Consider the following 27,802-nt stretch of genomic DNA (forward strand, 5'->3'; position numbering starts at 1 on the left):
AATTCTATCTTTGGTTGAGTTCAGAGTTCTCATTGATTACAGGTGAACTATAAATCCAAGTCCCTACAACTCCAAAATGTCCAGGCCAATTCTCCTCAAAACCCACCAATATTCAAATTTGGGCATATCGGGTATGCATGCCAAGTTTGGCCCAGATCCATCATGGGTTGGGTTCATAATATGCTCTGCATGTAAGTGAACTACAACTCCTATGAATCCCTCCAAAGACCTCCAGCATGTTTTGTTGGTCATGGGGGTCCTATGTGCCAAGTTAGTTCCAGGTCCATTCTTGGTGGAGTTCAGAGTGCTCTTAGATTGCAGTTGAACTATACATCCCAGTGCCTACAACTCCTATAAATCATGGTGAATTCTTCCCAAACCTCTCTAGTATGTTCAGCTGCTGGTTAGTTCCTCTGTTTGCTGTGTGCCATAGAAAAGAATAGGAAAGGGTTAAGGAAGAGACAGTGGGAGGGGTCATGCAAATTCCTTACCAATGGAGAGAGTAAGAAACACTAGGATGCCTGTGGTGGAGGAAACACATAAAATCTAGGATGAAATTGTCCCTGTATGAAAGCCTTCACTTGGGTAGTGGGCAGTACTGTGTTTGTGGGGGACATTGGCAGGATTTTTGTACATGTTCACAGTGCTCTCTATAACCTGAAGTGTCATTGGAGGGAGGGCCTTTGATGTCTCCTGAGTAGTGGGAGCTATAGCTGTTTGTGGAGGCAAGAGCTTGTCTGTGTAAATGGACACCTCAGCCACACACACACACACACATTTTCACTTTTATTATGTGTACTAGCCGTCCCCTACCACGCGTTGCTGTGGCCCAGTCTGGTGATATGGAAAATAAAGTAATGAGAAAGCGTTGGTTTCTAATCTATGTAATTTCTTTATGCTTGTGGGTAAATAGTATTTCTTGCTGTTTCTTTGTCAGTGTTAATGTGGAGGTTGTCTGGTTTGCCTACTCTGGAACATGCAACATATAATTGTCCTTCTTCAGGGATCCCTTTCAAATCTATGATACTATATCTCTGTATGTTTGAATTATATCTATCTATATCTATGACTGGATGGCTCTTTGTCAGGAGGGCTTTGATTATGTTTTCTTGCCCTGGTGAAGGGAGTTGGACTGGATGGCCTTGAGTATTTTCTGTTGGCCATGGGGGTTCTGTGTGGGAAGTTTGCCCCAATTCTGTCATTGGTGTGGTTCAGAACGCTCTTTGATTGTAGGTGAACTATAAATCCCAGTAACCACAACTCCCAAATATCAAGGTCTATTTCCCCCAAACTCCATCTGTGTTCATATTTCGGCATGTGGAATATTCGTGCCAAGTTTGGTCCAGATCCATCATTGTTTGAGTCCATGGTAGTCTCTGGATGTAGGTGAACTACAACTCCAAAACTCAAGGTCAATGCTCACCAAAACCTTCTAGTGTTTTCTATTGGTCATGGGAGTCCTGTATGCCCCGGTTGGTTCAATTTTATCATGCTATTTGATTGTAGGTGAACTATAAATCCCAGCAACTACAACTCCGAAAAGACAAAATCAATTTTTTGAGTGAAGGACATACATTGGGTCTATCTATCTATTTATCTATCTATCTATCTATCTCAATCTCTATCTAATCTAGCTATCTTATCTATCTGGAGGATTGCTGGGAGTTGCAGTCAAGGAACAGGAAATTGGAAAACATAGGGATTGGGATGCTCTCAAAGAAAGCCAAAGAGAAGAAAGCTTGCAGCTTGGAAGCAGTGCAATTGGATCATCTTCCTCTCCTAAAGGGCCTGGTGTAGGGGATGCTGGGAGCTGTAGTCCGGAAGAGAGTGTGGATATGCTATTGTGTGTTTTGTTTGCCAGGGGGAGTTGTTTTTGCGCATGTGCTGTAGTGTCTTTTTGCTTTTTTGGCTTTTAAAGTCACTTCTGCTGTGTTTTTCAATGTTTTTATGAGTGATGGTCACTTGTTGGCCTGATAGGTGTATTGTGTCCAAATTTGGTGTCAATTCGTCCAGTGGCTTTTGAGTTATGTTAATCCCACAAACGAACATCACACCAATATAGTTTATTGGTGTCAGGAGCAATTTGAGAAACTGCAAGTTGCTTTGGCTCGAGAGAATTGGCTGTCTGCAAGGACATTGCCCAGAGGATGCCTGGATGTGTTACCATCCTGTGGGAGGCTTCTCTCATATCCCCACATGAGAAGCTAGAGCTGACAGATGGGAGCTCACCCCACTCCTCGGATTTGAACTGCCAACGTTTTGCTCAGCAGTCCTGTCGGCACAAGGATTTAATCCATTGTGCCACTGGGGGCTCTATGAATGTCTCATAGTGCCTCAACCAATTCAGCATAGCTTGTGGCAGCCAGAAAAAATGAAGTTTCTGGAGTATAACAACTACTTCAAAAGTTAGTACTGCGCAGTTGTACAGAAAATAACATTTTCAAATGAGGAAGATTTTTTCAGATTTTGTTACATAGTGTTATAGATTCTGTTGTGATTTTCTTAGTAATTTTCTTGCTTGTGCAAAGAATGTTAAATCCTCAATTTGTTTCCCAGGTAATCAGCTTTGTTACTTGGTTTGCCTGGGAGATGAGCTGGTGGCATTCTGAATACCTGCTTCCACTATTATTCAAAAAGATAAGTATTCAGTATGCCATCAGCTCATCTCCCAGACAAACCAAGTAACAAAGCTGCAGCACTTTTGAATTTAGCTAAAAGAAAGAAGTGCGTAGCATAAGCTTTCATAGGCTTAAGTCCTACTTCATTGCTTGCATTTGGTACAGTTAGTCTATGAAAATATAAATTGCCAACGTCTTTCTCTCAGTCTTAAGGTGCTACAGCATTCCTTTACATGCTGATCTAGACTAGCATGGCTCTGTTTTTGAATTCTGTCCTTACCATTCTTTTGCACATTGTTACTAAATGTTTGAGGAAGAAGGCAGTGAGCTTTCATCAGAAAATGAGCATAGGAGGCAAGGAGGCTGCATGACAAGAGCATCTTGATCTTGATGGCATGACTTCAATCTTTCTTAACATTTACTAATATATTTGCAGATTTAACAGCAGATAGATAGATCTATTTATTGATTAGCCCACTGACTGTATCAACAATAGAAGACAAAAACAAAAATACACAGACAAGTAGATACTAATTGCTGTCCTTAAACTCCTGTAAATGATAACTAAAATAAACAAAAACACAGTAAAACTTGATTAAATAATAAATTTAGTAAAATGGTATTAAATTATAAGATGAAAGCAGGGGGAGTAGAGTGACGGGTGTAAAATAATAAGTCAGAGAATTTTGATAAGTTCATTACCATGACAAGGGACCCCATTTTGTGAGCTAAAGTGACCTTTCAGGTGGGCATCACTTTGGCCTTGCAGCAGACTAAGTGTAGATTCTTCCCAAAAAGAAAATAAAAGTGGAGCTAGATATCTTTCTAACAACAAATAAACAGTTAAGAGTGACTCATTCTGTCTCCTGAGGGCATTCATTTAGGCTTGGTTTGAGATATGCTATTTTCTCCTCTACTCTTGTTTTATAATACAAGGGTTGAATGAAAAATAATGCCTCCACCTTCGTAACTCCTCAACAGATGGCAGTACTGGTATGCGGCAGGTACTGGCTTGTTCAGTAGACTCTCCTCTACAGTTCCATTTTGGCAGGAAGCCTTACCATTGAATGGTTGTGTTGTTAAAGTGCAAAGAATGGAACCCTGCACAGATGGTCGGTCAATGCGACTTAAGCAACGTGCAGTCATTTAATTCTTGACAGCAGAAGGTGTCAACCCAATGGAGATTCATCAGAGAATGCAAGTTGTTTATGGTGATTGTGTTGATGTGAGTACTGTGCGTCATTGGACAAGTAGGTTTAAAGATGTTGAGGTGGGAACATCTAACTTGCATGACAAACAAAGAGTTGGACATTCTGTGACAGCAACCACTGAGTTTCACAAGCAAAAGGTTGACAGATTGATTCACGACGATCGTCGTATCACTCAGAGAGAAATTTCAATCATAATCAGCATTTCACAAGAACGTGTGGGTCACATTATTGCTTTGCTTGGCTATTGGAAGATCTGTGCATGATGGGTACCCAGGATGCTGACGCCTGAATGAAAGTGCACAGACTTCTTCCGTGATGGCCTCAGAAAACTTGTTCATCGGCAGAAATGTATCCAATTCTCTGGTGATTATGTGGAAAAGTGAATGGTGGTAGTTAAAGAGCACATTCTAAGGATTATTTCTGCGTTTGATTTATTAAAATATTCCCATCTAAACCCAAGTAACGAAGGTGGAGGCATTACTTTTCATTCAACCCTCATAAGTTTAGTATAATGGGATTAAATTATAAAATGAAAGCAGGGGAGTAGAGTGACGGGTGTAAAAGAATCAGTCAGAAAATTGATGTCCTAGTCATCCGCAAACCAGATCAACAATTGGGTCACACCGTCTACAGAAAACCCACACACACAGATAGATATCTACATAAAAACTCCAACCATCACTCAAGTCAAAAAAGAAGCACCATTAAAGCCTTGGCAGACTGTGCAAAAAGAATCTGCGAACCCCACCTCCTCCAAGATGAACTGAACCACCTCAACTGGGCTCTCCAGGCCAATGGATACTCCACCTCAGACATTAGAAGAGCTGTAAGACCAAGAACAAGCCACGAGAGTAAAGATGAAGATCCACCCAGAGGAAAAGTGTTCCTGCCATACATCAAGGGAACCATTTACCGCATAGGGAAGCTGATGAGGAAACACAACATACAAACAATCTACAAACCCACCAAGAAAATCCAACAAATGCTACGTTCAGCAAAGGACACGAGGGATCCTTTCACCTCTGCAGGAGTCTACCGTATACCATGACCACCAAACGCAGCGCCCAGACACGCATCAAGGAACATGAAAGGCACTGCAAACTACTCCAGCCAGAGAAGTCAGCCATAGCAGAGCACCTGATGAACCAGCCTGGACACAGCATATTATTTGAGAACACAGAAATGCTGGACCACACCAACAACCACCATGTCAGACTACACAGAGAAGCCATTGAAATCCACAAGCATGTGGACAATTTCAACAGAAAGGAAGAGACCATGAAAATGAACAAAATCTGGCTACCAGTATTAAAAAACTCTAAAATTACAACAGCAAAACAACAGAGAGGAAACAACCAGGCACAGATTAACACCTCCCAGCAAGAGATTTTCCCAGGCTCAGGCAGGCCTTCAAATGCTAATGAAGGTGATCAGCTGAAACATTCACACCTAACTGCAGCAGGGAAGAGCTCCTTGCCCCACCCCAGCCATTCCACAGATATATAAACCCATTGTCCTAATTCCAACAGACCTCACAACCTCTGAGGATGCTTGCCATAGATACAGGCGAAACGTCAAGAGAAATGCCTCTAGAACATGGCTCTATAGCCCGAAAAAACCCACAAGAACCTAGTGATTCCAGCCATGAAAGCCTTCGACAATACATCAAAATATGCACAGTGTCCTCTGTGACTGGCAAGGAAACTTGAATCTGAGTCTTGAGTTGAGCTATATATCTTTCTAACAGCAAATAGACAGTTAAGAGTGACTCATTCTGTCTCCTGAGGGCATTCATTTAGGCTTGGTTTGAGATCTGCTGTTTTCTCCCCTACTCTTGTTATGTAATATGTGGATTTTCTTACAGTGATCAAAATGCAGTTGTTAGACCCAAGCAGAATAACCCCATTGAATCATAACATTTTGGTAAGCCAACATAGATTTCATTGATTCAGCTCATCAGCTCTGATTGGGACTACCAATTGTGTTTGGCCACTGGTACTTTGGAGTGTTAGGTCCATAATATGTTCTGAAACTCAGTAAAGACATGCTCTTCCCACAAGAAGAAGTAAGATTTGCAAGATTGGGATGTTGTAGGTTTTTTTGGGCTATATGGCCATGTTCTAGATGCATTCTCTCCTCATGGCCATATAATCCGAAAAAACCTACAACAATCCAGTGAGTCTGGCCATGAAAGCCTTCGACAATAGATTTGCAAGATTTGTGGCAAGTGGAAGGAGCCATCCATTCTAGGTATCCTCCATCAGCTGATGAAAGGGAAGGTTTCCAGCTAAGTCTGATACTCTAATCCCCTTTCTGGTTTCTTTTCTTCCTTTTTAATCCCCACCATTTCATTCTTTAAAAACCCAATTTCTTCTGTGGACACAAATATCATGCTGAAGACTCTGTCTCTGATGAGTTACGGAGTTAATTTTGCCTTGTTACAGTATGGTTTATGCATATTTAGCTTGAGCTCTGTTGCCATGGCAGTCATTTTAAAATGCATTTTCATTACACATTGTGACAGTGTATTGGGTCAGCTTGTTTTCTTTCGCTCTCGACAAAGTTAAGACGCCGTGCTGTGTTTGCAGGAGACGCTCTTCTTTGGATATTGTGACTTTTGTGTGTGTGTGCCTTTAAGTCACCTGTCAGCTTATGGTGACCAGATTTACTTATAAATGCTACCCAAAGAAGTGGAAACTCATCTAAAACTGCTTCTTGCTGGGATTGTGCCTCTGGGTGGCCAAGATCAACTGATTTCCCACATAAACAATAAAACCAAACCTAGTTACTGGAACAACATCACAAAACTTGGCTGTACCAGGCTCCCAGGTGCTTATATTCTTTGACATCCCATTGAGGTACATAGAGCTATGACTAGTAGGCATCATTAGGAGTCTTTTGCAGAAGGCTGGGCAACTGGAACAGAACAATGTTAATTTCCACCAGGTTTCAGGTTAAAGGTTCTCCCGGGATGCCTGCAGGGGAGACAGTTGTAAAACACTAGCGGAAGAGAGCAGTAAAGCTGCCGGAAGGGATGGGGGCAGTGAGGTAGACCAAATGTTCAAGATGATACAGCATTTTCAGACTACCAACCCTGTCTTTCCAGTCCTTGCCAAGCAGCAAAACAAGGTTTGTTGAACCTGGAGGGCTGTTCAGCTTGGTGAGTCAAAATTGTGCAGGCCTGTCTTCATTTATTTTTATATAAAGAATTTATCACCTTTCAGCCCACCAGGACCCACAGGCAATGTGTAACAGATAAAATTTTTATTTAAAGCATTAACTATAAGCAGAAAGAATAGATAAACTACCATTTAAAAGCAAACTAATACAATTGTTTTAAAAAATAGTTTGATAATCACATGCAGTTGAAACAACAGGGCAGCATTATTGATTTTCAGGACCAACAGATTTATGAATTAACTAGCCGTCCCTTGCCACGCGTTGCTGTGGCCCACATGGGGGTTCTGTGTGGGAGGTTTGACCCAATTCTATCGTTGGTGGGATTCAGAATGCTCTGTGATTGTAGGTGAACTATAAATCCCAGCAACTACAACTCCCGAATGTCAAGATTCTATTTTCCCCAAACTCAACCAGTGTTCACACTTGGGCGTATTAAGTATTCGTGTGGAGTTTGGTCCAGATCCATCATTGTTTGAATCCACAGTGATCTCTGGATGTAGGTGAACTACAATTCCCAAACTCAAGGTCAATACCCACCAAACCCTTCCAGTATTTTCTGTTGGTCATGGGAGAACTGTGTGCCAAGTTTGGTTCAATTCTATCATTGGTGGAGCCCAGAAGGCTCTTTGATTGTAGGTGAACTATAAATCCCTGCAACCACAACTTCCAAATGAGAAAATCAATTTTTTTGAGTGATGGACATACATTGGTTTATTAGGTGTCTTGTGTCCAAATTTGGTGTCAATTCGTCCAGTGGTTTTTGAGTTCTGTTAATCCCACAAACGAACATTACATTTTTATTTATATAGATAGTTCTAATTGCCTACCAGAATCTCAGGAGGAATGGAGGTCAACCTGGTTTCCCTTGAGAGTGAATTCCTCAGTTAGTATGACACTATAAAGAAAGTTACTATTATTTATTTATTTATTTCTATCCTGCTTTTCTCCGTCATTGGGACTCAAAAGTGGTGAACAACATATAAAAGGCAAAGACATCACATACAATGACATTAAACAATCTCATCATAAACACATTTCCATCTAATAAAATCCACATCAAATATAATTAAAATCTAAACAAAAAACACAATTAAACATGGTTAAAATCTTCAATAGGTTAATAACCTACCCAGTAATTAAGTCACTTAGGCTGTTGTCAGGTCCATTGCCCAAAATCCAGTTTAGATCAAATATTGCACATGATAGATCTAGCATTCATTCTCTTTCAGGGAAGGCCTGTTTCCACTTTGGTACCTGAATGATAACAGGGAGGGAGTCATTCTAACCTCTTTAGAAAGGGAGTTCCAGAGCCACAGGGCAACCACCGGAAAAAACCCCTCTCTCATTCCCACCAAATGGACTAAGGACAATGGTGGGAATGAGAGTAGGGCCTCTCCTGATGATCCCAGGGCTTATGTGGGTTCATAGAAGGAGATGCAGTCGGTTAAGTAGGCTGGGCCCGAACCATTCAGAGCTTTATAGGCTAAAGTTAGCACCTTGAAGTTCAGTCACATGTCCTCACAAAATTATCCTCCTTCCATTGAGGACCTCAAATTTAGGGCAGATTCATGTGGGAGGTGATAGTCTTTCAGATACTCTGGCCCCAATGAATCAAAACCTTGATTTGAGTTTGGAAGCGAATTGATGCGTAACCAGTGATGTATGGTCTGTAAAGCACACTGCTTATAACAGTCTGGTTGCTACATTTTCATTAGCTATAGTTTCGGAGCACTTTTCCAAGATCACCCTTCATAAAGCCCATTGTGGTGCTCAAATTGGGAAGCTATGTAAGTGACGCCAGGAAAGCTACAGATCTGATATTTCAGAAGGAGTGCGGGCACATTCCAAACAGGTTGGGATTCCAGTTGTAAATGCTGCTTCCATCTTGTTTGGACTGAGTCTCAGTTTATATACCTATATCTAATTCTTTACTGCCTCTAGACAATGCTAAGGGTTCCACCGCCTCCTTGGTGGAGGAGCTAGATTTCATCCTCATAGTGCTTTCAGCTGATCCCTAAATTCCATATTACATTCCTTAATGGCTCCATTCAGATTATTTCATTACTATTGATATTTCAAATTGGCTTGTCTTCACTCAGAGACACCTTCAAGCCACCTAGACATAAAGTGTTCCCAATGTGGAGAAGTTCATTGTCTTGTTTCCTTCATGCCACTTCCCTTTCCCAGGACAACAATGGACCAGTGGTGTGGGGTCATAACCCCACTAGGCCGGGATTCACAAGACCATTTGCAGAACAATAAAAGACTCAGGAATTTCTTAATCCAATTAGTTTGTTCCAATTGGGGAACAATGTAACTCATTCATGATACTATGTTGCTGTTGTCTAAAGTTTCCGTCTGGCCCCTCTTCAGTCATTGGAGAGCACTACATCTGCATCGGGGCAAGGAATACTCTCCTATTGACCTCTCTGACGTCACTGGAGCTTGGCCAATCATAGCCAAGCCAGATCCAGCTGGGGTCAGTGGGAACTTTTGAATTTGTTTTTGTTTATTCATTCAGTTGCTTCCGACTCTTCATGACCCCATGGACCAGAGCTTCCTGTCGGCCGTCACCACCCCCAGCTCCTTCAAAGTCAAGCCAGTCACTTCAAGGATACCATCCATCCATCTTGTCCTTGGTCGGCCCCTCTTACTTTTTCCTTTCATTTTCCCCAACATAATTGTCTTCTCTAAGCTTTTCTGTCTTCTCATGATGTGACCAAAGTACTTCATCTTTGCCTCTAATATCCTTCCCTCTAATGAGCAGTCGGGCTTTATTTCCTGAAGTATGGACTGGTTGGATCTTCTCACGGTCCAAGGCACTCTCAGAACTTTCCTCCAACACCACAGTTCAAAAGCATCTATCTTCTTTCGGTCAGCCTTCCTTATGGTCCAGCTCTCCCATCCATAGGTTACTACGAGGAATAATATGCAGATGTTCATTGCCAGTGTGATGTCTCTACTCTTCACTATTTTGTCGAGATTGGTCATTGCTCTTCTCCCAAGAAGTAAGCGTCATCTGATTTCCTTGAATCTGTACTGTATAAAAAATCTTGGTTTTACCATATATTTATTTTGGTGGGATACTGCGGGCTGAGATCTCAACCAGCTGATTGAATAATATACTGTGGTGACTTCTCCAACTTGGTGAGCATTATTTCGGGACATCAGCATCTCTTTTAGCTCTCCAGGTGCACGAAACAGCTGTCAACAGGTACCAGCAGCCACTTAACAGACCCAATATCTGCGCCTTTAGGTTCCAGTATCCACGGCCCAGATCTCACCATCCGTGGTCATTTTCAATTTCTCTATTTCATGTGCAGCTATAAATGCTTCAAGAGTGCATGACCTGGTGCTGACATGTTGCTTCTATAGGAAGCAGACTGGCCTAGTTATCTCACCAAGCACTCCAGTATGTCAGCTTTGGTCCCTTTTAAACAATAACAAATGCAAGGAAGGAGACCTTTTGGTTTGGAACAATAAAGAATTAATTTGCTGCTAGCGTCATTCTGCCAGACTGTACACAATGAAGTTTTTTAAAAACCTTGCCCTCCCTGCATTATGCAGAGATGATTCAGTATATTTTTGCTTCTCCTTTCCAACTCTCTTAAATGTGTTCCCCGGTTGTGAAATGGTAAAAATTGAATATGCTAGCTGGACCTAACTCTGCATTTTGAAGAGTTATAAGCAGAATTAGTGATGTTGTAAAGTTTGACTCCCCCTTCCCCATGCTCTCCAACACAAGAGACCTGAATAATATTTCAAGACTTCTATTCCCCCTGCAAAAAAAAGGAGACCCCAGTGGCACAGTGGGTCAAACAGCTAAACTGCTGAACTTGCTGATCGAAAAGTCACACGTTCAAATCCGGGGAGTGGCGTGAGCTCCCGCTGTTAGCCCCAGTTTCTGCCAACCTAGCAGTTTGAAAACATGCAAATATGAGACTGATTAAATTAAAGATACAGATGAAACCAGATTGAATTTTTCTCAATGTAACCTAATAATCATAGGGCTGTGGTGGTGCAACAGGTTAAACCGCTAAGCTGCAGAACTTGCTGATCAGAAGGTTGGCAGCTTGAATCCATGGACGGAGTGAGCTCCCATTGGTAGCCCCAGCTTCTGCCTACCTATCAGTTCGAAAGCATGCAAATGTGAGTTGATTCATAGGTACTGCTCCGGCAGGAAGGTAACGGCACTCCATGCAGTAATGCCGGTCACATGACTTTGGAGGTGTCTACGGACAATGCCGGCTTTTGGGCTTAGAAATGGAGATGAGCACCAAACCCCGGAGTTGGACATGACTAGACTTAATATCAAGGGGAAATATAACCTGTTCCAAACAAAATGGTGCCCTTGACTAGAACAGCCCAATTTCTTTGTGGAAGTGAAGTTACAGTGGAACATTTAATCCTGAGCAGACTCTGGTTTGGAGTTCTGGACTGCAGCTATGGCCAAGCATAACCAAATCACAGTAGTCCATACATTGGAAGCTTTCTGGTTAGACTACTGTAATGCATTCTGCTTCCCTGGAGACTAGGACGCGGAACAATGGCTTCAAACTACAAGAGAGGAGATTCCATCTGAACATGAGGAAGAACTTCCTGACTGTGAGAGCCGTTCAGCAGTGGAACTCTCTGCCCCGGAGTGTGGTGGAGGCTCCTTCTTTGGAAGCTTTTAAACAGAGGCTGGATGGCCATCTGTCAGGGGTGATTTGAATGCAGTATTCCTGCTCCTTGGCACGGGGTTGGACTGGATGGCCCATGAGGTCTATTCCAACTCTTTGATTCTATGATTCTATGTGGGTCTGCCCTGGAAAATGACTTGTAAGCTACAGTTAGTGCAAAATTGCTGACGGTGATACCATATAGCCAACATGTTTACCTGTCCGAACGTATTCTCCCTTACGTACCATCAAGAGCATTAAGATCTTCCGGAGAGGCCCTGCTCTCGTTCCTGCCACCTTCGCAGTCGTGTTTGGTGGGGATGAGAGACAGGGCCTTTTCTGTGGTGGCTCACTGGCTATGGAACTCACCCGAATGAAATTAGATCTGCCCCTTCCCTCCTGACCTTTAGGAAGCAAGTGAAGTTTGGTTGTGGAACGAGGCCTTTGCAGAGTGATGGGGAGCGGCGTGAGCTTCCGCTGTCAGCCCTAGCTTCTGCCAACCTAGCAGTTCGAAAACATGCAAATGTGAGTAGATCAATAGGTACCGCTCCAGCGGGAAGGTAACGACGCTCCATGCAGTCATGCCGGCCACATGACCTTGGAGGTGTCTATGGACAACGCTGGCTCTTCAGCTTAGAAATGGAGATGAGCACCACACCCCAGAGTCAGACATGACTGGACTTAATGTCAGGGGACTACCTTTACCTTAAAGTATTTGGGGTCTTCTTATAAAAACTTCAACCTGATTATGTTTATTGATGGCTTAATTACAAATGCTCTTCTCTTGGCTACTCTGGAAAGCCTCTTGCCTCATTGTAATCACTTTCCGGGGAGAAGAGATGTATTCATGTCATACGGAAGCATCATAAATAACAAGCCCTTAAAAGTAGCAAAGAGAAAGAAGCCTCAGGCCTGTTCTGCTCTTTCCATGTTCCTTCTGCTGTTTTGTCATTAGTTCCACCAAACGCATCACTTGACACCTTGTGTTTCTTAAAATGTGATTGAATATTCAAAATGTAATTTGAGTTTCGAGTGGGTTGTATATTATATATACTGCTGCAGGTCTGTGGGCGTTTTATGGACCATTAAGGATAAAGCTGCTCTCTAGAGTCAAGAGTTAATGTGGTCCTACTTTCCATCATTCATATTCCATAATAAATCACCAGAATACTAAACCTTTTCTTAAGACTGGTATCATTTCATGATCATTAGCTATGCATTATATCACTGCTTTTTCATGGAAGACATACTTTACAACAGGCTTTCAGAGTATCCTGCAGGAATCCGAGTAAATGAGATTATCTTGGGTCCTTCTACACTGCCGTATAATCCAGATTATCAAATCAGATAATTCACATGATCTGCTTTGAACTGGATTGTATGAGTCTACATTGCCATATAATTCAGTTCAGATAATTTGGATTTTATATGGCAGTGTAGAAAGGGCCTTGCTTTGTGTATTAGTTGAGCAACTTTCCCTGAAATCTTGTCATCTCGGTGTGTTGGACTACTTTGTTGTTGTTCATTCATTCAGTCGCTTCCGACTCTTCGTGACCTCATGGACAAGCCCGCGCCAGAGCTCCCTGTCGGCCATGGCCACCCGCATCTCCTTCAAGGTCAAGCCAGATTTCAAGGATACCATCCATCCATCTTGCCCTTGGTCGGCCCCTCTTCCTTTTTCCTTCCGTTTTCCCCAGCATCATTGTCTTCTCTAAGCTTTCCTGTCTTCTCATGATGTGGCCAAAGTACTTCATCTTTGCCTCTAATATCCTTCCCTCCAGTGAGTAGTTGGGCTTTATTTCCTGAAGTATGGACTGGTTGGATCTTCTAGCGGTCCAAGGCACTCTCAGAATTCTCTTTGTATGTGTCAACAACAGTTTGCACAAATTAGTCTATATATAGAAGTTGCTCATAAGAAAAGCCTCCCTGGACCTTATACAGCCTCTTTGGACTCTATACAGCTAATATCCAAAACTCCAGACTCCTTTGTAGGATCAGGAATAACATTTGGATGGTATAGGGAGGTATGGAACGTAGCCTTAAATGATAAACTATCAATGGAAATGAGGGTATTCAGGGGGAAATTTACAGATCAACTTTTGGTGCATACTGGTCAGTCTTTATTAAATATGCTTTAGAGCAGGGGTCCTCAAACTTTTTCAACAGAGGGCCAAGTCACAGTCCCTCAAACTGTGGGACTGTTGGAGGGCCAGATTATAATTTGAAAAAAAAATGAATGGATTCTATGCACACTGTACATATCTTATTTGTATATCAAAAAACACTTAAAACAATACAATGATTAAAATGAAGAACAATTTTAAGAAATATAAACTTATTAATATTTCAATGGGAAGTGTGGACCTGCTTTTGGCTGATGGGATAGGATTGTTGTTGTTGTTGTTGTTGTTGTTGTTGTTGTATGCTTTCAAGTCATTTCAGACTTAGGTTGACCCTGAGCGAGGGCCGGGTAAATGACCTTGGAGGGCCGTATCCGGCCCCTGGGCCATAGTTTGAGGATCCCTGCTTTAGAGAGTGAAAATGGAAAACAATATAACCCTGTTGGTCAGGAATTTTGGATATGACATTTGATTAATGGTTGACTTATAAATATATGGCGATGGAAAGGATACTTGTTCAGGCCTTGATGGTGGTGCTATGTGGTTATAAAATGTTCACTGTTTTGTTTTGTTTTGTTTTTTGTTTACAATGTAAGTTGTTAATGTATGTAAATTAAAAAGTATTAAAAAATAAAATCCCCAATCACCACTGTTAGAAAATTACATTCCATTGAAGAAGTAATATTTGAAGGTCTGAAGAATATTGTAATGTAGTAGTAGTAGTAGTAGTAGTAGATACTATACAGAAGCTCCCCCCCTCTGTCTCTCTCCCCGTCTCTCTCTCTCTATATATATATAGTTGGTGTGTTCTATTTCATCTTTTTTCTTGAATAATAACAATAAAATATTTTGAAAACAATAAAAAATAATCACATTTGGATTACATGGTTGGGAAGTGAATGCTAGATCCAAGTAAAATTTAGCCATTGTTTCATTTTAAGATTGTAGATTGTTCAGAGACACTCCACTTCCCAGGTTCCTTGCTCTGATGTATGCTTCCTCAAAGGTCACACCGAGTGCAGTATCTCTCTTATGTAAATGTAAATAGAACTGCAGCCTTGCTATATACAGTAATGATGCAATTATGTGAACATTTTTGCCACTCCTTAATTACATTATAAGAATTTCATTTTCCCCTGGTTTCTGCATAATAATGCTGATATCTTCATACTGTTTCTAAGGCCAGAGAATAGAACTTTGTTTACTACAAATAATCTTTGTTTTTTCCATTTCCATTTCAGTTGTATTGCTATTCCTGTTTTCCCATTTGGCAAAAACTACATTATTGGGGCATCTTAAGAGGCAGTATCTTGCAGCGTTGTCTACTTGTAGTTATTGTTTCAATAAAACATAGGCACTTATACTTTAAAATTTCATAAGTGCGCAAGCAGTATAAATTGTCAGGTGGTTGAATATCATATACTTTATATTCTTATAATGTACTATATGTTCATGTTGCAAAAGAGAGTATAATCTTGGTTCATGGAATGAGGTACTATCACATCACACTTGATCTTACTTTGTGCTGTTTTGTTTTATTCAACTGTGGTTGATTTTGATCTTCAAATTGCTTGGATGATCTTGTTTATGCTTTTCCTCGTTTCCTGTTCATCCCAAAATCAATAAAAACTAATTAAAAAGAAAGAAATAAGACAAAATGGACCTGACAGCAGCCCTAGAAAGTAAGTTTGCTGATAGTGTCAGCCAGTGATGGCCCTCGTGTCTGTTTTAGAAATAAATGGTCTTGTGAAATACGTTAGTGATGGAGATTTTTTTCCTTTCACCTCCAGGAAATACAATGAAGTTGACTTCTGGAAGCAAACAGAGCTTCCTAGGTGATTCCTTCTCGACTGTCAAAAGCACACACGGGACTCTAGATAGTCATTACATCCCTTCCTCAAATCCTGAAGAGCTATTTTCCTGTGACTTGACCACCAAGACAAACAGGTCTCCCGCTACCAACCCAGGCACATTCAGAAGACCACTTACGCCAAGACGCGAGGCACAAAGAAGTCTAATCTCTCCCTTGACACCTACAGCACACTATTGTTCCAAGACAAAGAACTCATTCCTGAACAGCAAGAAGAATATGTCTCTGGTGGCATCAGGTCTGAACCAAGGCGAGTTGGTAAGTAGTCTCTGCTATGCTTCTTGGAATGCCATCTTGGAATTTCAGCCAATCCAGAATGCAATGATAAGGCTGGTGTTTCTATCCAGTTATAGTCAGGATGTATGTGTGTCTCCTTTGTTAAATGATTTAACTACCTGTTGTACAGTTTCCAGGCACATGCAACATATGGGTTAATTTTTCTAAAGTATGGGCTTAAAGAACATCCTCGTCCTGTATGAGCCTGTTCATTATTACATACTTCGTGGACACTACTGTGCAGTCTGTCAATATATCTATATAAATAAAAATGTAGTGTTCGTTTGTGGGATTAACATAACTCAAGAACCACTGGACGAATTGCTGCCAAATTTGGCCACAAGACACCTATTTATTTATTTATTTATTTATTTATTTCAAAGTTTTCTATACTGACCTTCTCACCTCATTGAGGGACTCAGCCCGGTTTCCAACCATAAAAACACATACAATCAGTAAAATATCATAGTTCACAATTACAGTAACACATTTAAAATAACAATATATTTAAAACTACGGTGGTCAGTCGTCATATTAAAATCAAATATACATCATCTTCCATCCAAAATCCTAGGGTGTTGTCTCATTCATCAAAAGCCTGTCTCCACAACCACGTCTTCACCCATTTCCTAAATGTTAGGATAGACGGGGCGGTTCTGATCTCTGGTGGGAGAGAGTTCCAGAGTCGCGGGGCCACCACTGAGAAGGCCCTGTCCCTCGTCCCCACCAGGCGCGCCTGTGCGGCCGGTGGGACCGAGAGCAGGACCTCTCCAGACGATCTTAATAATCTTGATGGTTCGTTTAGGGCTTTATAGGTTACTAACCCAAGGAGTGACCATCACTCAAAAAAATTGATTTGGTCATTTGGGAGCTGTAGTTTCTGGGATTTATAGTTAACCTACAATCAAAGAGCATTCTGAATACCACCAATGATTGAATTGATCCGAAATAGGCACACAGGACACCCATGACCAACAGAAAACACTAGGAGGGTTTGGTGGGCATTGACCTTGAGTTCTGGAGTTGTAGTTCACCTACATCCAGAGAGCACTGTGAACTCAAAATAATGATGGATATGGACCAAACTTGGCACGAATATTCCACATGCCCAAATATGAACACAGATGGTGTTTGGGGGAAGTAGATCTTGACATTTGGGAGTTGTAGTTACTGGGATTTATAGTTCACCTACAATCAAAGAGCATTCTGAATCCCACGAACGACAGAATTGGGCAAACTTCCCACACAGAACCCTCATGACCAACAGAAAATACTTAAGGCCATCCAGTCCAGCTCCCTTCACCAGGGCAAGAAAACGTAATCAAAGCCCTCCTGACAAAGAGCCATCCAGCCATAGAGATAGATAGATATGACTCACACATACACATATATATGTATATGACAGATATCGTACCCTAGTTTTGAAAGGGATCCCTAAAGAAGGACAATTATATGTTGCATGTTCCAGAGTAGGCAAATCAGACAATCTCCACATCAACACTGAAAAAGAAACAACAAATACTGTTTACCCAAAAGCATAAAGAAATTACATATATTAGAAACCAACACTTTCTCATTACTTTATTTTCCAGTTCACGAGACTGGGCCACAGCAACGCGTGGCAGGGGATAGCTAGTGAATAATAATAATAATAATAATAATAATAATAATAATAATAATAATAATAATAATAACTTTATTTATATAGCGCTCTATCTCCCTGAGGGGACTCAGAGCGGTTTCCAAGTAACATCATCAATACATACAGAGTAAACAACATAACCATAAGATTAACAAAACAATATAAGCATAAACATTGTCGCCATAACACTTATATTAAAAGTAATCCTGCCTGTTCAAGGCAATTTAAAAGGCCAGGCCGAGATTAGTGCAAGCTCAAAAATTCTAGCGGGCCCCGGGAATTAAATGCAGTGCTATAGCAGGTAACAACAATAATAGGCACAGGTCTATGGCTGTTCATTTCCGGGGTCTATTAGAGGAAGTGACCTGGGTAATTGGTAGGAAGAATAAGTCCATATTCAACAATGTCTAGGGCTGAGCGAGAACTAGTCATTCTCAAAGGCTTGTTGAAACCACCAGGTCTTCAAGCTCTTACGAAAGGAGGGGAGGGATGGGACCTGTCTAATTTCCCTGGAGAGGGTGTTCCAGAGGCAGGGGGCCACCACTGAGAAGGCCCTCTCTCATCCCCATCAACCATACTTGTAATGGTGGTGGGAGTGAGAGGAGGGCCTACTGAAAGATCTTAGAGTTCGCGCTGGTTCTTAGAAAGAGATGCATTCGCGGAGAGACTAGATGAACTGTACTTGGCTGGGACATTGAAGACAGCTTGCTTGTGGTCACGTAGAGGCTCTGGTAGAGAGGTCTTCCTTACCTCCCTGGGTTTCCATCACCATCTGAAATCCTTTTTGTGTGACAGATAATTAGCCTGTCAAATTGTTAGCTTCTTAATTTTTCATGCCTTGTTAATCTTAGAGACTTTATCTGCACTCTCGTCTATCAAGTGAGTTTTAAATGACTGCTTTGTTGTAGATAACCATGCAAATGTTGTTAACCATTTTAGGCATTTGAATGGAAAAGCAGGATGTACACAAAGTCTCCTTTCAAAAATGCCAACAGTACTTAACATTCTGAATTATTTCTAATTCACTGTTTACTTTGCTTCTAGCGACTAGTACAGCGTTTTGTCCGGAAAACCGAGAGCACTTGGTCAAATAAAATGACTGAAGAAACAACCCATGTAATAATGAAAACCGGTAAGTTGGGAGCATAGGGAAAACTTTTCCAGCTACATTGCCTTAGTGAGTCTTGGATGAATGAGTCCTGTGGTACTCTTGGGATTCATGTTAATAATCTGAGAATAACATCTCTCCTTTTGGTTACATTCAAAATTTGGTTACATCTCTCCTTATGAACCATCTAGAATGTTAAGATCTTCTGGGGAGGCCCTGCTCTCGCTCCCACCTTCTTCGCAGATGCGTCTGGTGGGGATGAGAGACAGGGCCTTCTCAGAGGTGGCCCCTCAACTATGGAACGCCCTGTCTAGAGATACAAGATCGGCTCCCTCCCTCTTGATTTTTCGAATAAAAGGTGAAAACCAGGCTTTTTGAGCAGGCCTTCCCAAATACGGCATAGCTAAACGGAATTATGGAACTACTTGATAGCGCAATGGAGTAACAATTTGACACGGAGACGCTCATGATAGTGTTTTAAGGCTTTGTATGGTTTTTATAATTTTTTATATCATACTAGCCATCTCTTGCCACGCGTTGCTGTGGCCCAGTCTGGTGATCTAGACAATAAAGTAATGAGAAAGTGTTGGTTTCTAATATATGTAATGTCTTTATGCTTGTGGGTAAACAGTATTTCTTGCTGTTTCTTTGTTAGTGCTGATGTGGAGATTGTCTGGTTAACTTACTCTGGAACATGCAACATATAATTTTTCTTCTATAGGAGTCCCTTTCAAATCTATGATACTATATCTCTCTGTGTGTGAATCATATATATCTATCTTTATCTTTTGCTGGATGGCTCTTTTTCAGGAGGGCTTTGATTATGTTTTCTTGCCCCGTTGAAGGGAGTTGGACTGGATCGCCTTAAGTATTTTTTGTTGGTCATGGAGGTTCTGTGTGGGAAGTTTGCCCAATTCTGTCGTTGGTGGGGTTCAGAATGCTCTTTGATTGTAGGTGAACTATGCATCCCAGTAACTACAACTTCCAGATGTCAGAGTCGATTTCCCCCAAACTCCATCTGTGTTCATATTTAGGCATATGGAAGATTCGTGCCAAGTTTGGTCCAGATCCATCATTGTTTGAGTCCAATGTGCTCTATGGATGTAGGTGAACTACAACTCCCAAACTCAAGGTCAATTCCGACCAAACCCTTCAACTGTTTTCTGTTGGTCTTGGAAGTCCCGTATGCCAAGTTTGGTTCAATTCCATCGTTAGTGGAGTTCAGAATGCCCTTTGATTGTAGGTAAACTATAAATCCCAGCAACTACAACTCCCAAATGACAAAATCAATTTTTTTGAATGATGGTCACTCATTGGGTTGTTAGGCGTATTCTGCCCAAATTTTGGTTCAATTCGTCCAGTGGTTTTTAAATTATGTTAATCCCACAAACTAAGATTACATTTTTATTTATTTAGATGCTATTGTTTTTAACAGAATTTCGTGATTGTTTTTACTTGTTATAATTGTTGAAGCATTGAATTGTTGCCAAATTGTGAACCACTCCAAGTCGCCTCTGGGCTGAGAGGGGCGGTATATAAATATAGTAAATAGACAGACAGACAGACAGATAGATAGATAGATACATTCATATAATTAGGTGAATAGCTATTAGACATAAAGATCACCAGGGCCTCCATGTTGAGAGTTGTTGAAATGCTGATTACTTTCATTAACAAAGAATGGTGTACTGCCATTCTTTCGAACCACTGTTGGACATAGAATGCGGGACTTTAGGTAGATCTCAGGAGGCAATTCTTGCAATATTTTAGTGAAATTTTGTGAAGTTCATGAGATAGTCCAAACAGCCCTGTCCAATTTAGGCGCTATTTCCTGTTCTTTGACAATTGTGAAAGATGGTATGAGTCTTGGCTTTTATGATCAAACCATACAGAAGTTGAGTTCAAGATTCCGAGACCCAATTCTTACGGATTTGTAGCATAAATCTGAAACTAACTCTTATGACTAGAAAAAAAGGAAAACACTGGCAAAATGAAGGACACCAGTAAATGTGAGGGACGTGATCATGTCTCCAATAGTTTAGATCCTTGTCCACATCAGGGCTGCCAAAAGCAAAATTAAATATGTCACATATTCTATTGGAATATATTTTTCAGGTTGTGAATGCCAACTTCCTTTGCCATAAAGTCCAGAGTATCACCACAAAGAACTAGGAAATAAAAAATTCTGCTCTTCAAAAAGATCCTTTCACCTTGAAAGTGTTTGTGTGTGGAGAATGCTTTGAATGTGTAAGAATTAAAAAAAAATGTCTGCCAGAAGATGCAATTTGTGAATCTACACAATGTCCTGACAGTTACCTGGCAGATCCTCCTATTTTTGTCTATCAGACCTCATGGCTGGAATCCAAATAATTTCTGTATCTAATTTTGTATGTCTATAGGGTTTGTTCCATCTTTTTACATTTTCCTCTTTTGTCACCCAGCAAACTTGTAGATAATTTTCAAAATTGGCTGTGGATTGAACCCCTTTAGTAGGACTCACAAAGAGATTTTGTTGTTGATGTTGTGTTTGGACCCTTTTAGGGCTGGCATCAAGCACTAAATGATTTCTTTTGCTTCGTCTTCAGATGAGGATCGGGTCTGTGAACGAACCCTGAAGTATTTTTTAGGTATTGCTGCACAAAAATGGGTGGTGAGCTACCAATGTAAGTGTCAAACTTCCTTGCCTGTGACCTCGCTTTCTTTTTATGCTGTGAAAGTGTTATCCTTAATAAATAATTTTATCTATTTCATATATATTTACTGTGCATATTATACAAATATATACAAACATATATACTGCCTTTCTGCCTCAAACCAGCCAAGAACAACTGAAGACAATTCGACAGAATATGAGGGTTGAATGAAAAGTAATGCCTCCACCTTCGTTGCTTGGGTTTGGATGGGACTATTTTAATAAATCAGATGCCGAAATAATCCTTAGAATGTGCTCTTTAACTACCACTATTCACTTTTCCACATAATCACCAGACAATTGGATACATTTTTGCCAATGATAAACAAGTTTTCTGAAGCCGTCACAGAAGAAGTCAACACTGTTTCCACAATCAGTGTCTCACAATTCTCTCAACGTCTTCATCAGAAGCATAATGATGTCCCCGCAGATATTATTTCATTATCGGGAAAAGATGGAAGTCAGACAGTGCTGAATCTGGACTGTATGGAGGATGTCATATGGTGGTGAAATCCAGTCTCTGAAGTTTTAAGTCTGTGCGCTTTCATTTCGGGCAACAGCATCCTGGGTACCCATTGTGCACAGATTTTCCAATAGCCAAGCAAAGCAATAATCGCCCTGCCTAGTGAAATTTTATGTGTTTTTAATGCTTGATTTTATATTGTTGTGTCGTATTATATTGATTTCGCATTTTATGTATTTGTTTGGTTCTATTATGTTTTTGTGTTATATTGTTTGTATTGTTTCGATGGGCGTGGCCTCATTTAAGCCGCACCGAGTCCCCTTGAGGGAGATGGAGCGGGGTATAAATAAAGTATTATGATTATGATTATGTGACCCACACGTTCTTGTGAAATGCCGATTATGCTTGAAATTTCTCTCTGAGTGATACGACAATCGTCCTGAATCAGTCTGTCAACCTTTTGCTTGTGAAACTTGGTGGTTGTTGGCACAGGACGTCCAACTCTTTGTTTGTCACGCAAGTCAGATGTTCCAACCTTAACATCTTTAAACTTTCTCGCCCAACGACGCACAGTACTCACATCAACACAATCACCATAAACAGCTTGCATTCTCTGTTTAATCCCCTTTGGGGTGCCACCTTCTGCTGTCAAGAATTCAATGACTTCACATTGCGTAAGTTGCATTGACTGACCATCTGTGCAGGCTTCCATAGTTTGCACTTTAACAACACAACCATTCAACGCTAAGGTTTCCCGCCAAAATGGAACTATAGAGAAGAGTCTACTGATTAAGCCAGTACCTGCCGCATACCAGTACTGCCATCTGTTGAGGAGTTACGAAGGTGGAGGCATTACTTTTCATTCAACCCTAGTATATTATCAAGTGCTTAAAATAGTGGCGGCTAGTAGCTTTCATGTCATTTTGCCAGTAAACCTACTCTGGGTTTTCACTCAAATTTTCAAAAAAGTGTCTCAGGTGCTGAACCTGTTCAGGAGGGATAGGGTTCGGCAACTTGAGTTCCAACTTCAAACTTCAGATTAAAACCCAAAACAGAAATACTGATTTAGAAGCCAGTAGCTGCCACTGGCTTAAAACACCATAGAAAGATATTAGCAGCTAAAAATACACAATTCCATTGTCCAGGGAATGTCAGCTACCAAACTTAAAAGCTTGCCTAAATAAATTAATCCCCAGCACATCATAAGAAATGCACACAGTCGAACATATCTCTTGGGGCACGTAGCTTCTCAGCATATGCCATTGAAAAGTTCTGTCTGCCATAGGATTTTGTTGGACTTGCTATGATGGAGAGGAGGGTCAAAGGAAACAAGATTCTGGGAGTATGATATCAGCTCTATCTCTACCTTTTTAAAAAAAGTGTAAAATAGCAATGGAAATGCCCGAGTAGATTGTAGGAATAGCATGGGGTAATCCTTTCACAGTTCACATGGGGTAATCCTTTCCAGTTTTCTCATTTAAATAAGTGATGCCCAGTGTACAATCTTCCTCTTAGGGGTGAAGTGCCATACTATTGCATTGTTTCTCTCTAGATAAAACAGAAGCTTGGATGGGGGTGTTTAGATCAAGAAAATGGAGCTGCAGTCTCAGTTTTCACAACCATTTTCCCTGCCTGTTTTGAAATTAAGCAAAACAAAACTGCAATGGATCCCATTTTGGGTTTTTAGTAGTCTAGCTAGCTTGGCTCTGATATACCCAGCTAGCTGTTTTTCAGCTCTGTCTCTGCAATACTCCACATTGACTATGAATGTCACACCCTACAAATGAGACAGTTGTGTGTCTAAGTGTGCAGTGTATCATCCAGGAAAAAATTAGTAGATTTGAAACGAATCCATTCATAGCCCAAACTAGAACAGACTTATTGAATTAAAAATACAGATGAAACCAGATTGAATTTTTCTCAATGTAATCTAATAATTATAGGGCTGTGGTGGTGCAGTGGGTTAAACCACTAAGCTGTAGAACTTGCTGATCAGAAGGTTGGCAGGTTGAATCCATGGACAAAGTGAGCTCCCATTGTTAGCCCCAGCTTCTGCCTACCTAGCAATTCGAAAGCATGCAAATGTGTGTCAATCAATAGGTACTGCTTCTGCGGGAAGGTAACAGCGCTCCATGCAGTCATGCTGGTCACATGACCTAGGAGGCGTCTACAGACAACGGTGGCTCTTTGACTTAGAAATGGAGATGAGCACCACCCCCCAGAGTCAGACACAATTAGACTTAATGTCAAGGGGAAATGTTTGCCTTTACTTTATCCTGATAATCACTACGTATTTTTTCTTGATTTGGATTTCAATGCATTAATTCTTCTTAGAAGGATGAGTATTTTAAAAATCTCTGCAAGAGAGCCTCAATTGTTTCTGTTATTAGAGTATTGGTATTGTTAAAGAAAACATCTAGTATCTCTAAGGAGTCAGGTGGGGAGGTATACATTTTTCCATCAGAACAATCATACTGCCAATAAGCAGTATCATTTAAATATTAGCCGTCCCCTGCCACACGTTGCTGTGGCCCACTTTGGTAGTCATGGGGGTTCTGTGTGGGTTTGGCCCAATTCTATCGTTGGTGGGGTTCAGAATGCTCTGTGATTGTAGGTGAACTATAAATCCCAGCAACTACAACTCCCAAATGTCAAGATTCTATTTTCCCCAAACTCCACCAGTGTTCATATTTGGGCATATTGAGTATTCGTGTAGAGTTTGGTCCAGATCCATCATTGTTTGAGTCCACAGTGATCTCTGAATGTAGGTGAACTACAACTCCAAAACCAAAGGACATTGCCCACCAAACCCTTCCAGTATTTTCTGTTGGTCATGAGAGAACTGTGTGCCAAGTTTGATTCAATTCCACCGTTGGTGGGGTTCAGAATGCTCTTTGATTATAGGTGAACTATAAATCCCAGCAACTATAACTCACAAATGACAAAAACATATTATTATTTTTAGTGAAGGACATACATTAGGTTGTTAGGTGTCTTGTGTCCAAATTTGGTGTCAATTCATCCAGTGGTTTTTTAGTTCTTTTAATCCCACAGAACTTTATTTTTATTTATTTAGATAAGCTTGTTCCTTTGCACCACAGTGATGCAGATTCCTTTCCTAACTTAAGGCAGGGACTAGAAATCATGTTGCATGTGATAAAAAAGGGCTGGTGATTGCTTTAATAATAATAACTAATCCCTGTTTGTTCTGTCCTAGGGATTGAACAATCACTCCAAGCAGAAAGAGTACTTAATGAGGTACGGCTGTATTTTGTTGTTGTCATCGTTATTTTTTATTAGTCTGCAGAGCTGTTTGCAGAGCCCATTATTTACTGTTCATTTAAATGCTGTGAATACATGAATGAGAATTGAACAGTCCTGGGAGGGGGCACGGGTAGAGGGTTTAACTCTGATTTCCCCCTTATTTTAATGGGAAAGAGGTCTGCTAACATTGGAGTGGAAAATCAGCCTCCAAAGCAGGGATCCTCAGACTTTTTAAAATAGAAGGCTGGTTTGTGGTCCCTTAGACCGTTAAGAGGTTGAACTATAGTTGGAAAAAAAACATGAACAAATTCCTATGCACATCTTAGTAGCCCCCGGTGGCGCAGTGGGTCAAACCCCTGTGACGACAGGACTGAAGACCGACAGGTCACAGGTTCGAATCCGGGGAGAGCGCAGATGAGCTCCGTCTATCAGCTCCAGTTCCTCATGCAGGGACACAAGAGAAGCCTCCCATAAGGATGGTAAAACATCAAAACATCCGGGCATCCCCTGGGCAACGTCCTTGCAGACGGCCAATTCTCCCACACCAGAAGCGACTTGCAGTTTCTCAAGTCCCTCCTGACGTGACAAAAAAAACCAACAAAAAAAACCAAAACAAAATTGCACATCTTTTCTGTAGTACAAAAATAAAACCCATGAAAAAATACAATATTTAAAATGAAAACAATTTCAACCAACATAAATATATCAGTATTTCAAGGGAAAGTGTGAGCTTGCTTTTGGCTGATCATATAGTCAAGTCAATTTGGGTTGTTGTTGTGTGTCTTCAAGACTTAAGGCGACCCCTTAAAGTTTAGGACAGGAACTGGGTAAATGATTTGGAGGGCTGTGTCTGGCCCATGGGCCTTGCTTTAGGGAACCCTGCACCAAAGTTTAGTTGGATAGGGAAAGGCCGCCTTGCTTTACTCCTCCAACCCTGTAGATGCATGGGTATTTTTTTTCTTATGGCATACTAAATCGACAGTTTGGAAACATTTAATTTTTATACTGGAGCTCCCAGAATCCCAAAGCCATCATAACTACTAGTTTTGTTGCTTTAATTGTGTTATTTTTAATTGTCACATTTGAAAAGCTGAAATAGTTGCTAAGGATGAGAATTATGCACTGTAGATGATGACCCTTCTGGGAATATCAGCTCCTGCATTAATTTCTCATGAATATTTCGGGGTGTAATTTTTTTTAGATCTCTTGAAATTCCACTTCCTAGTAGTGCTATCGGTTATAGACACTGTGAATTCACTGTTCCTTAAGCCACAATATTTACCTGGGATTTTTCTTTATGCTTCATCAGAAATCTTGTAGGGAACGCTGAGTGCAGTCTTGTTGCAGGAGCATGTAGAGTTCAAGTACCTGTGGTGTGTAATATTCCTCTGTTGGCAGGACATAAAAAGAAGATGTCTATCATGCCTGCTCCCCTTCCCTTTGTCTCTGGCAACTGAACTGACTCTGGGTGCCTTCACCAGGCTCCCTCACTCTCTTGGCATTGCCGAGCACAGTTTCTATGTAGGTAGGTCAGTTGAGGTAGGCTTTTCCAAGAGCTGACTTTGCAAGAGAGTACTGAGTGTTGCTGGAGCCTCTTCTGTCAAGTGAAGGTTTGGAGAAAAGGGGAAAATATTTATTATAATAATAATAACTTTATTTTTGTATCCCGCCACCATCTCCCTGAAGGGACTTGGGGCAGCTCACATGAGGACTAAGTCCAGTCAAACAGAGTTAAAATATATACAAATTCCTATGCAACAATATAAAAACATAATTAAAAACATACTTCATTATACAACAACCAGTAGCTGAGCATAATGTGAAGAGAGAGGGGGGCAGGGGACAGTTCCATCTTGTCTCCTGCATATGTCATCAGTTGGGGACCCCTCCCCCTAGCACCAACAGCCGCTCTGGGCCAGAGGGAAGAGAGAGGGGGCCAGGGGACGGTTCCATCTTGTCTCCTGCATATGTCATCAGTTGGGGACCTCTCTCTGCAGCACCAACTGCCGCTCTGGGCCAGAGTGAAGCGAGAGGGGACCAGGGACAGTTCCATCTTGTCTCCTGTATATGTCATCAGTTGGGGACCACTCCCCCCAGCACCAATTGCCGATCTGGGCCAGAGTGAAGCGAGAGGGGACCAGGGACAGTTCCATCTTGTCTCCTGTATATGTCATCAGTTGGGGACCACTCCCCCCAGCACCAATTGCCGATCTGGGCCAGAGTGAAGCGAGAGGGGGCCAGGGACAGTTCCATCTTGTCTCGTGTATATGTCATCAGTTGGGGACAACTCCCCCCAGCACCAATTGCCGATCTGGGCCAGAGTGAAGCGAGAGGGGACCAGGGACAGTTCCATCTTGTCTCGTGTATATGTCATCAGTTGGGGACCACTCCCCCAGCACCAATTGCCGATCTGGGCCAGAGTGAAGCGAGAGGGGGCCAGGGACAGTTCCATCTTGTCTCGTGTATATGTCATCAGTTGGGGACCCCCTCCGCCCAGCACCAGCTGCCCCTGTGGGCCAAAGTGAAGAGAGGGGGGCCAGGGGACAGTACCATCTTGTCTCCTGCATATGTCATCAGTTGGGGATCCCTCCCCCCAGCACCAGCTGCCGCTCTGGGCCAGAGTGAAGAGAGGGGGGGCAGAAGACAGTTCCACCTTGTCTCCTTTGCTATTCTAATAATATAATATAATATAATATA

General features: G+C 41.4%; 1 protein-coding gene across 2 annotated transcripts in view; it reads left to right on the plus strand.

Moving 5' to 3' along the window:
* Positions 1–27,802, plus strand: part of BRCA1 (BRCA1 DNA repair associated) — a 102,996-nt gene that overhangs the window by 62,812 nt on the left and 12,382 nt on the right. For both annotated transcript variants that reach the window (XM_067470099.1, XM_067470098.1), the window contains exons 13-16: positions 15,581–15,918; positions 18,623–18,710; positions 21,272–21,349; positions 25,059–25,099. In XM_067470099.1, coding sequence (XP_067326200.1) covers positions 15,581–15,918; positions 18,623–18,710; positions 21,272–21,349; positions 25,059–25,099 — 545 coding nt within the window. The remainder of the gene's footprint in view (positions 1–15,580; positions 15,919–18,622; positions 18,711–21,271; positions 21,350–25,058; positions 25,100–27,802) is intronic.

This window comes from Anolis sagrei, chromosome 6, assembly GCF_037176765.1.
Source record: "Anolis sagrei isolate rAnoSag1 chromosome 6, rAnoSag1.mat, whole genome shotgun sequence".
NCBI classification, from domain to species: domain Eukaryota; kingdom Metazoa; phylum Chordata; class Lepidosauria; order Squamata; family Dactyloidae; genus Anolis; species Anolis sagrei.